This window comes from Cheilinus undulatus, linkage group 5, assembly GCF_018320785.1.
Source record: "Cheilinus undulatus linkage group 5, ASM1832078v1, whole genome shotgun sequence".
Classification (NCBI taxonomy): Eukaryota; Metazoa; Chordata; class Actinopteri; order Labriformes; family Labridae; genus Cheilinus; species Cheilinus undulatus.
The window spans coordinates 14069533-14084743 of record NC_054869.1 but is presented as its reverse complement, the minus strand read 5'-3'; the positions used below and the strand labels follow the sequence as shown (position 1 = coordinate 14084743).

At 39.2% G+C, this 15211-nt stretch overlaps 2 protein-coding genes across 2 annotated transcripts in view; one reads left to right on the top strand and one right to left on the bottom strand.

The window, feature by feature from the left end:
- Positions 1-1437: 1437 nt before the first annotated feature.
- On the bottom strand, positions 1438-5184 carry c5h9orf85 (chromosome 5 C9orf85 homolog). Its single transcript, XM_041787378.1, has 4 exons — positions 5014-5184; positions 4573-4679; positions 2042-2155; positions 1438-1743 (listed from the first exon to the last, which is right to left on the bottom strand). The coding sequence occupies exons 1-4, from the start codon at positions 5113-5115 to the stop codon at positions 1494-1496; spliced, it is 573 nt and encodes a 190-aa protein (XP_041643312.1). The 5' UTR covers positions 5116-5184; the 3' UTR covers positions 1438-1493.
- A 436-nt stretch (positions 5185-5620) lies between these two features.
- The window catches only part of abhd17b (abhydrolase domain containing 17B, depalmitoylase), a 33271-nt gene continuing 23680 nt past the window's right edge, over positions 5621-15211 (top strand). Inside the window, exons 1-2 of the mRNA XM_041787377.1 lie at positions 5621-6114; positions 7936-8412. Coding sequence (XP_041643311.1) covers positions 7946-8412 — 467 coding nt within the window. The 5' untranslated portion in view covers positions 5621-6114; positions 7936-7945. The remainder of the gene's footprint in view (positions 6115-7935; positions 8413-15211) is intronic.

The following is a 15211-nucleotide window of genomic DNA, read 5'->3' as shown; positions in this document are numbered from 1 at the left end:
ACCTCTCTTCTTAATATAGAGTTATCAAGATATGAGAATAGAATAGAAAATAACGTACAGCCAATTATAATTGTCATACACTATATTGCCAAAAGTATTCACTCACCCATCCAAATAATTGAAATCAGGTGTTCCAATAACTTCCATGGCCACAGGTGTATAAAATCAAGCACCTAGGCATGCAGACTGTTTCTATAAACATTTGTGAAAGATTGGGTTTCTCTCAGGAGCTCAGTGAATTCCAGTGTGGTACTGTGATAGGATGCCACCTATGCAACAAGTCCAGCTGTGAAATTTCCTTGCTCCTAAATATTCCACAGTCAGCTGTCAGTGGTATTATAACAAAGTGGAAGCGATTGGGAACAACAGCAACTCAGCCACGAAGTGATAGGCCACGTAAAATGACAGAGTGGGGTCAGCCGATGCTGAGGAGCATAGTGCGCAGAGGTCGCCAACTTTCTGCAGAGTCAATCGCTACAGACCTCCATACTTCATGTGCCCTTCAGATTAGCTCAAGAACAGTGTGTAGAGAGCTTCATGGAATGGGTTTCCATGGCCAAGCAGCTGCATCCAAGCCATACGTCACCAAGTGCAATGCAAAGTGTTGCATGCAGTTGTGTAAAGCACGCCGCCCCTGGACTCCAGAGCAGTGGAGACACATTTTCTGGAGTGACAAATCACGCTTCTCCATCTTGCAATCTGATGGCCAAGTCTGGGTTTGGCAGTTGCCAGGAGAACAGTACTTGTCTGACTGCATTGTGCCAAGTGTAAAGTTTGGTGGAGGGGGGATTATGGTGTGGGGTTGTTTTCAGGAGCTGGGCTTGGCCCTTAGTTCCAGTGAAAGGAACTCTGAATGCTTCAGCATACCAAGAGATTTTGGACAATTCCATGCTCCCAACTTTGTGGGAACAGTTTGGGGATGACCCCTTCCTGTTCCAACATGACTGTGCACCAGTGCACAAAGCAAGGTCCATAAAGACATGGATGAGAGAGTTTGTTGTGGATGAACTTGACTGGCCTGCACTGAGTCCTGACCTCAACCCGACTGAAAATCTTTGGGATGAATTAGAGCGGGCCTTGAGAACCAGGCCTTCTCGTTCAACATCAGTGTGTGACCTCACAAATGCGCTTCTGGAAGAATGGTCAAAAATTCCCATAAACACACTCCTAAACCTTGTGGAAAGCCTTCCCAGAAGAGTTGAAGCTGTTATAGCTGCAAAGGGTGGACCAACGTCATATTAAACCCTATGGATTAAGAATAGGATGTCACTTAAGTTCATATGTGAGTCAAGGCAGGTGAGCGAATACTTCTGGCAATATAGTGTATGACCATCTGATAGTTCATGTGTTTACTTAAGCACAGCTTCAAAAATCATTTCTCCTGTATCAGTTTAATTTGCATTAAGTATGATCACAACTAAAAGCTCAGTTCGTATCACCACTGAAAAACATTTTTATTTTAAATGTAGAAAAAAAAATCCTTCTCAATATCTTTAGTCTTTCAGCTTGACTCGAGATACATCTGGGAGCACATCAGACTTTTTCTGCATCTTCTTTGGCTCTGGGTCATTTTTCAAATCATCTCCTTCATCAGCATCATCTCCAAAGTCACTTAAGTCAGCATCATCATCATCAAAGTCATCATCACTGTCGAAGTCATCCATGTCCTTCTTCCCTCGTCCACCTCCTTTCTTTTCCTGTACACCATCTTCCTCCTCTTTCTTGTCCACTTGAGAATTTATGCTGCGTAGCAAGAAAATAAACAACATTTCAGCTACTCTGATGGTCATATTGTATTCTCACAAGAGCAAAAAAAGAGAATTGGTTGTAATGTGTCTCATTGTCCTCAAGGTGGCAGAATTGCAGCAAAATTCACTGCAAGTACATTTTATAGGAACACAACACTGAGTTTCATATACAGAAATATGATTTAATTCAGTTTTTAGATAAAAAGAAATACATCATGTTGTTGATGATTTATGTGAGGTCAGAATAAGATTTTTTTACACACAAGCAATCGATTAAATAAAAGACCACTCACGGGATAACGATATCTTCCTTCTTTCCACACTTGCAGCAGATCTCTAGCTGAAGGGAGCAGGGCTTACAGATTATGTGATATGCATCCTTTACAGTCTTTTGAGAACACTTGACACTGAAAGGGAAGTAAATTTACACAAAATGTCCTTATTTTACCCAGAAAAAAATTACAAAATGCATCATTCTGTCTTTTGTTCCCCCATAGTTCAATTGCAGATAAATGATCCAGTCATTCACTGCACATCAGAGTTAAAAGTTTCTACAAGTCTGATGACTGTATTCTGAGTCCAACAAAGCAAAAACAAATGTCTCGTGCTGTTTGATGCACACTGTTAAGTCTGTATCTGGAACGAGAAGATTATTCAACAACGGTACCTGAAGTTACCATTGGCTCCTTTTTCATTGGTAGTAAATTCCAGTTTAATATCTCTGTCCCAGATGCTGGGAGTTCACATTAGGTTCTTACGTTGTGATACCAGTTTTGATACCCCAGCAAAAACACAGGAACACACTTATTATTAGGAATTTTGTTGGTTTTAATAAACAAAAATCTCAAGCAAACTCTAAAACACAGTCAAGGCTGTGCAAATATGTTGATGATATTTGGCACCAAAACAATGCCAACATATTTTCACAATTTTTACAGTTCGCGGGAGGTTCCTTGCAGTCTTTGATGGACCTTTTTCCCCCTTTTAAGTACTGGTCTTGAAAAATAGATACAGCTGTTTAAAGCTTCAGCACCTCTCCATACTACTCAACATTAAAATAATGGATACTGCATCCTTTAAAAACGTATGGTATGGGAAAGTATCAAAAAATAATTAGGTAATTTGAACATTTTACAGCCTTAGTCATAGCAGGTTTTACTATTAGGCAAAGGTAGGCAATTGCCTGGGGCCTCTGGCACCAAAGGACCTCAAGATATAGTTGTTAAAGGCATACATCTGATATAAGGCTTGCATTTGCTTTAATGATTAAGATATGTATTTTTGAGTGTAAGTAAGAGGCCAAGAGTGAATTAAAAAGCATCAAAATCATTTCTAATTATCCAAAAAGGTCCCTGGGCAGGAACCGAGCTCTAACAGCGAGGCCCAAGCCCCTCAAAAAACACCAACTGTCTTTACATCAAGTAAATCATAGCTAGATCCCTATGGATACATTAAAACAATCCATTGGTTAATTACTGTGTGGTAAAACTGTATTCAATGAATTTAAAATGTTTGATTTGTTTCAAAACAACAGATATTGCTACAACAAAGCGCATGTATTTTTTATTTTTTATAAACTACACCTGGCCAGGGAAAAGTAAAAATATTAGATGTTTTGAATTTGAGTTATTATGCTCTTCTTTGAGATGATGTAGATCTGTTGAGTATTTGGAGTAGGCCTATATTCCAGATTTTATGTTCTATAGCTGTCTTGTTTTATTACTTGACAATAGATACTTAAACTTTTTTTGAAATTAATGTGTAATTATTACTTTTAGCTAAATGGGGAAGGGCCTTCTATTGGCCTTTGCCTAAGGCCTCCAAATTACTAGAGTAATTGGAATACTAGAGTATATATTGCTTTATAATGAAATATAATGAAAGAGGTGCTGTGGGCCTGCACATTGCATGTCTTTTGCTGAAAAATGAACATATTGATTAACTTACACTTATCTTCAGAGTCAAGTGCTTCCATATTCACAGATCTGATCAGCTGAGATATACACAGTGACCAGGGCTGGAATTTAACTTCTTTGTGTACGGACCACTGCAGCTGATGTATTCAAAAATCTACCAGTCACTCTAGTTAAACAAGCCGCATTATTTAATAACGTATAATATAATAATCAAGACTTATAGTATTCAGGTTACAGGCTGTTTAATAAGAGAGTTAGTGCATAAATGATCCAAACTGTTGCCTCATTTGTCAACCAAATTGTTTTCCCTTAATAAATAAAATCATCATTTAATAACTGCATTTTGTATTTACTTGGGTTGTCTTTGTGAATTATAAAAATTGGTCTGATGATCCTAAACATTTAAGTGTGATAAATATGCAAAAACTCAGGATTCAGAAAGGGGGCAAATACTTTTTCATGGCACTGTAAGTGTTCGACCTGCTAGAATTTAACATGTTGTCTGCAATTACTGTGGTCACAAGCCAAAATTCAGGTTTTGTTTAACTGAGCTTGGACTTTGACGAGCAAGATATCGGATCAAACACACCTTTAGTAGATACACCAGCTGCAGTGAGAACTACTACTCAGTGATTGTGTAGGTTTGCTTGGCTTTGCTTATTAAGTCAGTAGGAACAAGCAGCAAAAAAGCAAATTTATGCAGTTAACTGAGACAAACTCACTGTAAGGTTATGCTACTTTTATTTGCCTACTCCAGTATTTGGTAATTGAAAGACACTGCTAGAAAAATTACCTGCCTTTGGCTGGTGGCAGGTGCTTATATTCCACCCTGGTACAGTCATGTGCATTTGTAGTGTAACACTGCAATTCCTTGTGGTGAAAATAATACAGTTAGTAGGCATACTCACCATTTTTTGGGCTGTGTTAGAGACTTGTATTTGTTGTACTTCACTTTCCACTCAAGAACACCTTTACAATGTTGACAGAGCCCATCGTGGACCTTTGAGTTTGCCCTCTGCAGGAAAGATCAGCAAGATAGATACAAAGGAGGAACTTAATAATAAGCAATAAAACAATAATGAAACGTGACTTTTAAAAAGGGATAGGCTGTAAAGCTAGGAGCTGGGGACCTTTATACACTATTTGAAACGATGCTGTAGTTTCAGGACTGCTACTAACAGCTTGACATTAACTATAAAGTTGTATATATTCAAGGACACGTTGTTAACTGTATAAAACCAATAAATAAGGGCTTCTTTGGATCTTTAATGACATTCTTGTAGCGTTCAGTAGCTATCCTGGCTGGCTGAGTTAAAATGACACATTATTACAATTCAAAGTTTACACACCTTTACGTGAACACTCGCTCCGTACTTGTCGTTTTTGAATGCTGATGTGTTTTGATGCTTCTGGCCGCGAGACCGAGAGACATTACCTTTCTGGGAACTCATTTTATCGGACAAAATTTACTTACACATGTTGTATGTGTACTCAACTCAAAAAACCACGCTAATGCGAGACGAGCCATAACCCGGAAGAAGAAAAAGTATTTGTTGTGACGTAAAGGTGGCTTTAAAAAGTACCAATTTACTTTCCCCAAAACGGTTCAAATTATTCAAATTAAAGACTCTTCAGTTAAAATACAAAACAGTCTACAAAAATATGTATTTATTTGAAGAAAAAAAGAAAAGAGCGTTGAGAGAATGACGTCAACAACTGAACGTTAGAAGTACCGCAATCGCTGCTGATTGGACCGTTCATCTAAATAGTAAACACTGATTGGTTGTACTTCACATCAATCAAAATATTAGGTCACCACCCTGCGGCGTCTTAACGGACCGCCCGAATTTTCCGTTCTCTCAGCGATTGGTGGACTCGTTCTATCAACAGTTCTATTATTGGCCAATGGAGCTGTCAATCATATCCTATGCCTCCTTACGAACTGAGATAGCAAGCTGAGTGATTTTCACAACGACAGCGGTGATGTTTCGGAGGCAAGTGATACTGCCGTGACTGTCTGGCGAATCAACACGGGATGTGTGACAAGGAGTAACTTTATTTCAAACATTTTTCGTTTTCACCCATGACTCTGGAGGGCTGTAAAGACTTGAAGGTATTGAGTGAGTCGACCTCGTTATCATTCAGGACCATATGTTGTTAAAACCCAGCGGAGGAAAAAGAAACCAGTTTCGGAGGCTGTCTGGACCCCGGAGGACGAAGCTGCTAGCTTATAGTTACTCACAACTGTGGTGCCAAGAGGGATATACACACTCAAAGTGACAACACGCTAAACAGAGGATAATCTGGTCGAGGATAACCTTGTCAATCTCCCGGCGTTCAGAAGAAGATAAATTAGTTAGCTTGGTGCGAAGAAAACACTTGACCACGACGACGTTGGCCAATACTGTCACCTCAAAATAGAAAGAAAAACAAAACAAGCCTCCTTCCAGGTAATGTTGCAATGATATTTTAGCTGTGTTTAAACTAGGAAGAAGCGCACGCATGATAAATGCTGTTGCCTGCTAATTAACGCATCACACTTTGGAGTAAATTGTGTCCAGTCAGTGGATATTAAACCTTCACAAGCCAGCCAAGAGTCGCTTTAATCTCTCTCAACACATTGCTGCCTCCACCACCATTTTACAGTAAACCGCTGCGAGGCTCCATTCTGTCTCCGTTGCTGGAAATTATGGACTATTCTGGGAAATATGGGAAGCAAATAACATCCATTATGTGTTTTACTGTTCATTATGATTGTCAGGTAATCTTACAGAGGTAGCATTACTCTTGGTTTAAAGTAATATTCACCTTAAAATAATCCCTTGTTCAGCCATTTATTTATATGCAGCTCATCAGATAATTGTGGAGAATTGAAGTCACCTGTGTCTTGTCAAGATGCCACAAGTGATTTCCAGCTGCAATATGCCTGTCTTCTGATCTCCAACGGCCTGCTTTTAGTAAAATTACACAATAGAGTGAGATGACTATCTCAAATAAATCAATATTGTTGATAAAACACTGATCTTAGAAATGATGGTCAAGAAAAAAAATCCTTGATGACAGGAATTTCCCTCATGGTTTGGCATGGAGGCTTGTCAGAGAATGAAAACAACAGTAAATAGGCTAAGAAGAATCAGTGAACCAGTGGAGTACCTCCATGAAAGGCCCCCAGGACTTACTGCAAATTTGTAGCCTTTTATTTATAGCTGTATGGTTTAACTGGGTGATGTGCATCATTACACATTTCTACTGCTAGGCAGTGTTTAAAAAAAAAATAGCATTATTCTGGTTGGCTGCTTTTCTGCTGCAAGACCTGCAGAGCTTGCAGAGGCTGCAATAAAATGAATTAGCAACATGCAGGTGTATCCTGGAGGGGGAAAATAAACTGTCACAGACAGTTAGAGGACTATGATTATATGCAACTTTGCTTGACGTGGAAGTCACATTCAGATAACTGCTTTTATACATGAGATCTAGACCATGACACCACAGATACCAGAGTCTTTCCTTTAAGGACAATATAAAATCGAATTTTCCTCATGTATCAATTAGTTAAAGTAACCAAATGCAGCAGTAATTGCACATATGCAAAAACAAATTTATTAGAAATACAATCCAAAGCACATGCCATTGCTGAAATCAATCTGCTTCAGCCTTTTCATAAATGCATGTGTAGCTATGTGGAATCAAATTACAAATCCCCTCATCTCCAGAGCAAGCTACTGCAATTCAAAAGCACCTGGAATATCTAAAAGGTTGCCTTAGGTGGGGGTCCAGGTGCACAGGGAAACAAGAAAGCCATTTAAGTCAAAACTCTGAGGGGTTGTGCAGCTAAACAGGGTCAGGGCTGTATTTTTTTTTCTCTTTTTTTGAAATAAAACTGGCCAAAGCAGGCCGCATTCTCATGAGAGGGGAATTGATGGTGTTTTTTTTTAAAAAAAAAGGACAGAAGCCTGGCTTTAGCCCCAAGTCTCAGCCCTCTCTGCTATCCCACTTAAAATGACAAGTGTTCACATTCACGAAGAGCACATCATTCAAGAGTTGTTTGGCAGGAGTGTGCTCTTGTGGTGTTTTCCTTGTGATCAATCTGCAGGGGATGAAGTGGCAAATTGGTGTTTGAGTTTGTATGAGAGATCCCAGCTGCTCTTGTTTGAAGAAGCTGTCATATCTTATCTCTCTCTTGTGTCAGACTTTAAAAGAAATCCTTGTGTTTCTATACTGATGGGATGTATTTTGTTCTGTTTAAACCATCCTCATTTTCTCTGTCACAGGGTTTTAAGGATGAATCACTTATCTTTAAGCGAGTTATGTTGCCTGTTCTGCTGTCCACCGTGCCCAAGCAAGATCGCCTCCAAGCTGGCCTTCCTGCCCCCAGAGCCCACCTACAGCCTCATGTGTGACGAGAGTGGCAGCCGGTGGACGCTGCACCTCTCAGATCGTGCGGACTGGCAGTACTCATCCCGTGAGAAGGACGCAATTGAGTGCTTCATGACACGTACAGCGAGAGGAAACCGAATTGCCTGCATGTTCGTACGCTGCTCCCCCAGCGCCCGCTACACGCTATTGTTCTCCCATGGAAACGCAGTGGACTTGGGCCAGATGAGCAGTTTCTACATCGGCCTTGGTTCAAGGATAAACTGCAATGTCTTCTCATATGACTACTCGGGTTATGGGGCGAGTTCTGGGAAACCCTCTGAGAAGAACCTGTATGCTGATGTGGACGCTGCCTGGCAGGCGCTGCGCTCACGGTAAGGAGTGTGGATGATGATAATGAGAGAGAACTGGTACGCTAATGTTTGCACAGCCTGTAGAGAAATATTCAGTGATTGATTCACAGTGATGAATGCACTGATGCTGCAAAAACAAACCAAAGTTTCCCATCGATGTTTCTCCTTTGTCCCAGCAGATCATCATTTCCAACAGTATTAATACCAGCTGCAAATTTAAGAAAAATGGTAACACAGCTGAAGCCCAACCAACACTCAGACAATGATAAATTAAGCCTTGAATCTTTTAAAAGGGAATCAAAGTGGATAAACACTGGAAATTTATTGTACGGTTAACCGGGAATGCAGAAAATATTCTCATAACCCAGATCATAAGTAGTTGGGGAAATGACATAGCAGGGACTGTAGAGACGGTTTGAGCCGGACTAATTGTTGTAACTTCTCTGTGTGTCAACAGAGAGGAAAGAATAACATGAACAGCAACGCAAGGTTCAATGCATTCTTGTTGACAGCTCTGCATTGGCAGTGAGAGATAATGTTGTGAATATCAACAGTGGCAGCCTTTCTTTGTTCTTGTACCTCGACTGATAACAGCTCAGGAAGTTTGACAAAGTCAGTGGAGTATTTCAAAGTTAAAGTTAAAGTTGATGTAAATTTATGCTTGAAGAAACTAGGCTGTTAATGATTGAAGTCAAAAAAACAGCAGAACAGAGAGTTGAAGATGTAAAAGTGCCCAGAAGGAGCTGGGTGGAGAGATTGGCCGTGATAGCATCATGGGTGGAGATGAGGAGGATTTGTGTAGTAGGATGACATGATGTTCTTGTAGGCGATAATAATAAGCGTGCTTTTTCTGCTGGTCAGCCACCACATGTAGGTGTGAGTGGGCGCTTCGCAGCATCTTTTAGCTCTGCAGGCTATGAATAGATTGATACTTATGGGCCTGTATTCGACCTTTACTGATTGTTAAGTGGATGAAAGTTACTCCTGTAATTCTTTATGATGTCTGTATTCATCTTGGTGAACAAGTGAGGAACCCTGAAGGCTGCATGTTTACACTGCAGATGGTCTAGAGGAATTTACTGTTTAATCCTACTGTGACACATTCCATTATAATTCATGTTAACTTTATAAACACACATACATCTGTTTATTTAATCAAAATAATTAGATGACTCCCAGACCATCTGTTTAATTCCAACCTCCACCCCCACCCATTTAAACAGTCTCATCGTTGCCATCTTTAGTCCTTTGGTTACACTGGCTGTAGTTATTATTGATTGTACTTCATTTCTCCTGAAAGGAGAGTAGCAGCATCTGTAGCCTCTGTACTTGGTAAAGCAAACACTGAATGCAAACAAGCATGCATATAAAAACTATTAGGACCAAGTATCTACTTTTTAACCAGCACTTCTTAGGAAAAATGTGTTTTTATTATAAATATTTTATGTTTTATTCAAGAGGCTGACTATAAGGAGCTCAAAACAATGTTGAGATTTTCAATTTGCAAAATGTAAGCAATCAGCATGGGAGGGTATGCATGTGATGTCTAGCAGGGATGGAAAGTAACTTATTACATATACAAATTACTGTAATTGAGTAATGTTTTTGGGTTATTGTCCTTTTATGAGTACAAATTGAAATGAGTACTTTTACTTCTACTTAAGTAATATTAAACTAGAGTAACTATACTATGTATCAGGGGGCATCAACTCCATTTTTACAAGGGCCAGCTTTTTCCTGACCGATGCTGTGGGGGTGGACATTGAAATAAACAGAAATAAAGTAAACATTTTCTTCTAATTAACATATTCTTGTAAAAATATCCTTTCAAAATCAGTGGACCCTTTTAAGCCTTTAACAGTGAGATCAGTCCTAATTGTCTTTAGTGTAGCCAGCCACAAAGGGCAAATCAGATATTTTTACTAAATATTTCTGGAGCCCTCTTTATGTCTGTCACTGAGTTTGATGCTCATGTGCTGTATCGTGATTGGCCAAAAATATGTGCAGGAAATGGATCTTCTGTGAAGATTCTAAGAGGGGAAAATTGCACTCTAAAGGGGCATATGTGGAAAAAATTAAAACTGCAACTTTAATCAAGATAACCATAATAAGTATGTGTTTACCATGCCAAATTACAGAAATACTGGTTTGCTTCTTGTCTGATAAGCTGCTAGGTTAAAGGTTTTATTTATACTTCAAGAAAAAAAGTTAAACAAAGGCATGCTGTATTTTTGCCCACTCAAATTTTCAGAATTTAATCGTCCTCTGGGGGCCAGATGGGAAGCCGTGGGGGGCCTGATGTTTCCCCTGGGCCTCCAGTTGATGATCACTGCTATATATAGAGGACTAGAGTGATCAGGGTTGAGTGTAGGGGATTAAAAGGTCAGATAAATGAGAGGGAGCTATGGAGTGATTTAAAAACAAGCTGTAAAAATGTGAAATGAATTCTAAAATGGACAGGAAGCCAGTGGAGGGAAGAGAGCACAGGGGTGATGTGCTCACGCTTCTTGGTAGCAGCGTTCTGAACATACTGTAGAAGTTTTAGTGACTGACTGACTCCCATTTAAAGGGAACTACAGTAGTCTAATCGGGATGTTATAAAAGCATGTATCACTTTCTTTGTGTCCTCAGAGCTTAAATATAGCTTTATTATGGCTAGCGTTCTTAGCTGGAGGAAACAGCCTCTCACCACAGAGTTTATTTGTTTATCAAAATCAGAAGATGAATCAAAGACCAAACCAAAGCTTTTTTGCAAAGGGTTTTACACAAGCTGAAAGTGAGCCGAGACTGTTTTGAATTTGGGTGGTGAGGGCAAAGAGGACTATTTCAATTTTTTGTTGAGAAGTTTTCACTTTTTAGCTATTCAGTCATCAATGTCCTTTAAACAGTTGAGGAGTGGCTGTAGAGTCTGAGGGCTGCGGGATTTCAGAGGGAGATGTAACTGAGTGTCACTGGCAAAGCAGTGGATAGATCTTATGTTTCCTTATAATACTACCTAGTGGCAGCATGCAGGTGGAGAATAAAAGTGGGGCTAAGTCTGAGCCCTGAGGGACACCACAGGTGAGGAGGGCTGAGAAGGACAAGCTGCTTTGCCAAGTCATGTCTATTTTCAAGGTAGAGTTGAAAAAAGTTAAAAGCAATCCCCTGTATCCCAGCTCAGTCTCTAAGTGTGACTGGGTGCAACATTTAACTATATAGTGAATTATCAGTTAAAGTCAATTTACATCAGAGGGAGATGTAACTGAGTGTCACTGGCAAAGCAGTGGATAGATCTTATGTTTCCTTATAATACTACCTAGTGGCAGCATGCAGGTGGAGAATAAAAGTGGGGCTAAGTCTGAGCCCTGAGGGACACCACAGGTGAGGAGGGCTGAGAAGGACAAGCTGCTTTGCCAAGTCATGTCTATTTTCAAGGTAGAGTTGAAAAAAGTTAAAAGCAATCCCCTGTATCCCAGCTCAGTCTCTAAGTGTGACTGGGTGCAACATTTAACTATATAGTGAATTATCAGTTAAAGTCAATTTTGCCATGCACTTTAGTTTTTTACAGAGGTATGACTTTACCTGAACAGCTTGGTTGGAGATCTATTCTCTTGTTCTTGCCAATAAGGAAAAATTATATTTTACTGTACACCTTATCAGTAGATACTCAGTGCTTCAAGCAAACTTTATATGATATACTTTTTACTTTTACTTGAGTGCAATATTCATGCACCTTTTCCACCTCTGCATGGTAGGCAGAGTCACTGCAGTTCCAGCCACTGAGTGGCTAAAGGCAGGTATTAATGAGCAGAATGTGGATTTAATTCAACTCAACAAGTTCAATCTTTTGTTTTGTTTTTTTTTTTTCTTGATGATTTTCTCGATGGACAGTATAGAGCATCCGTAGATTGATATATTTATAGTAATGTTTGGAGCCGCTAGGAGGCATATACTGTGTACACCAAATCACAGAGCCTACATGTAATTGGATGGTGATGAATCTTAACCCTACTTTATATTCCTGTCTTTTTTACCTTAAAGGAAAATTAAGAATTAAAACTTCATTAGATCAATCATACAGTAAAAGAAAGATGTCTAGGATGACAGGGCTTCTAAAGACAGGAGATTATTTTTATGCATGCACACAAAACCCATAGAAGCTGGTTTTACAATAAAGATAACAAATAGTTTGGTCCATTAGTAACATAAATTAAATCATTTCATTAAATTAACTTGAATTGTATTAGTCTAAATAGGCTTATAGATATTTCCACATATTTGTAATAAAGTGAAGGTATCCGACCTAATGACAGTTCCTCTCTATGCTGAAATAATATTAAAGTTTAAGACTTGTACTGTGTCTAATTGTCACTTTAGAAATAAACAGGAGGCAGCAACAGTTAAACAGATGTTATAAATAGAGCTAATTCTCAGTGAAAACTGAGGAAGGTTTATCTAATTTTGAATACAACCCAAATTTGCGATTAAATAAACACAGAGTGATCCTTTTACAGGCTAATGAAATCAAAAGTAAAAAGAAGCAAATGAATCCCTAAAATATAGAGAAGTAATTGATCTAAAGCTTTGCTGTAACCCAAAACTTCAGCGTTAGTTCAGTTTCATATCCATCACTGATCAAACATGGCCTACCTGTGCCTTCAGGCTCTGCTTTGTGTGATTCCCAGCTTTGAAATCAGGTAGAGAAACCTGATTTCTGTCCACATGTCAGTGTCTACAGTCGATTGTATCTTTTGTAAACAGTCAGGATCTCTGTTGAGTCTAGATGCCCTCAATTCAAGGCGATATTTCTCTGTTTTAATCCTGTTTTTGCACACTCTCCATATTGCAGTCAGTCATGTCTCAGGATGTTTTGGACTGAGTGGGTGTGGTCTGGTGGAAAAGTCACACCAGTGCATAGCCAGCTCTTTTTGATTATAAAGCAGAAGAAGCACCAGAAGCCACTTTTGTCATTTCAACAGCACTGATGCAGAAATGCATGATTCATTAGTTTGTCTTCAAAAGTTGCAACATTTCCTTAAGTTCTTACTGACCCTTAACACATCTGTCATGAGTCAGATGGCCATTATGCTGCCCCTACTGTCCATGAAAACAGGTAGAATATTATACTGAGAGGATAATGTATCACTGTTCTGCCTCATGATAGTTATTGAAATGCTGTTGCCAGATATTATTTGATGGAAAAAAAATCAGCACTCCAGTGAGACTTCCCTGCCTATTTGACTCCCCATAGCCTACATTATAGCTCCTCATGGTAGTGCTTATGACATGAAAAGAGTAGCTTGAACAGAAGTTAACGGGCCAAAGTAGAAGATAAGTAGAATGATGCTAGAAAGCAGTGAGAAGTGAAAGGATGAGGCATGAAAAGAGGTAAAACTGACACCAAACTACAGTGAACAAATGCATTTATTCTGCACTTGACCTTTAAGAGGCATTTTATGTTTTTTTCTTTGACGCAGACATTGTGATGTATCTTTGCAGTTGGCTTGTGATTTGGCACTTATCCCATAAGCACTGTATTACGATATCAGTATTATAATGAGCTATTCCTATTCCTATTCCTAGGATTCCTATCCCTTTTCATGTGTATAGGTTCTTTGCAGATGATGTCATACAGCAGTGTACCACACCTGATGGGGGAACAGAAGTGATTTCTGCATAGAGAAACACTACCAAAAAGCCATGTTTGGAGCTGTTTACAACTATGTAACTCATTCAAAGTGCAAAGAAAATGTAATTAAGCTGCTTTTGTGAAATATTCAGGGAAAAAAAGTTTTAAAAATTCATAAAGCCTCTTTTTAAAGCCTGGACAAGCAGTGTCACACAGTGCTCATGTATGATCTGTTTCCACAAAGCAGTCTGGTTTGGTCCAGCACTATTATGCTGCAGTTCAGCACATTAAAATCTAAATTTGCCTGCATTTCCTCAGCTGATGTCTGTCCAGTCTCGCTCTTTGTAATAGGAAATCTGTCTCTTTTGATAGGTCATACCATTTGGCTCAGCAGTAGAGCTGGTTGTTTGGCTCCTAAACGGCTCTTCATTTGATGCCAGTTTGGCTTTTAGATGTTGATGAAATAATGACAAAGGATGGAGGAAAGGAAACTGGCACCAAACAGGAGCTAACTGCTATGGCTCACATTAAAGAGCTGTTCGTGAGTGAGCTAATCCAACAGGGTTTATTTGGTTGACAGTATATCGCTGCTTCCATTAAAAGCATGTTTGTGACAAAATGAGGATTTCTTTTATATATTAAAGGTTGAGTAATTTGGAATATTGATTGCCTCCATACCAGGTAAATCGGTTAAACTGTGGAAAAAAATCTTTTTTGTAAAGTGCAGGGATCATACTAAATATTTGTGGGAATTTTCTGATAACTGCAGTATACAGGTCCATTAAAAGCTTCAAAGTACTAACTTTCCTATGTTCCCATTCATTACACACGGCTGTCCCACACTTCCTACCCCCATCAGGCATTCAGGATCACATGATTGCAGCCACCCTATATATAACACTACTTGCACATCCCTGGTGGCAATTTCCTCATAAGTGTACGACTTCCTGTCCAGATGGACTCAGAACACAGAAGTTTGAAATGCATGCAAATGCACAATCAAAAGCAAGTACATCGTAAATTTTAATCACAAGTGATTTGGGGCGACTGTTGTTCATTAGGTTGAGTCTTCATCTCTCAATTAGAAGATTGAGCTCCTACAGTTATATAATGTGTCCTTGGTACAAACATTTAACCCCAATTTGCTCCCAATTAGTTATTACTGATGTCCACTCTACATAGCAGCCTTTGCCATCAGTGTGTGAATGTGGA

Excerpts from the sequence above, each read along its gene's own strand:
- c5h9orf85 (XM_041787378.1), bottom strand. The coding sequence starts at position 5,115 with ATGAGTTCCCAGAAAGGTAATGTCTCTCGGTCTCGCGGCCAGAAGCAT. Across the intron at positions 2,156-4,572 it reads CTAACACAGCCCAAAAAATG|TGTCAAGTGTTCTCAAAAGA; the intron begins GTGAGTATGCCT and ends CTTCCCTTTCAG. Across the intron at positions 1,744-2,041 it reads AAGGAAGATATCGTTATCCC|CATAAATTCTCAAGTGGACA; the intron begins GTGAGTGGTCTT and ends CTTGCTACGCAG.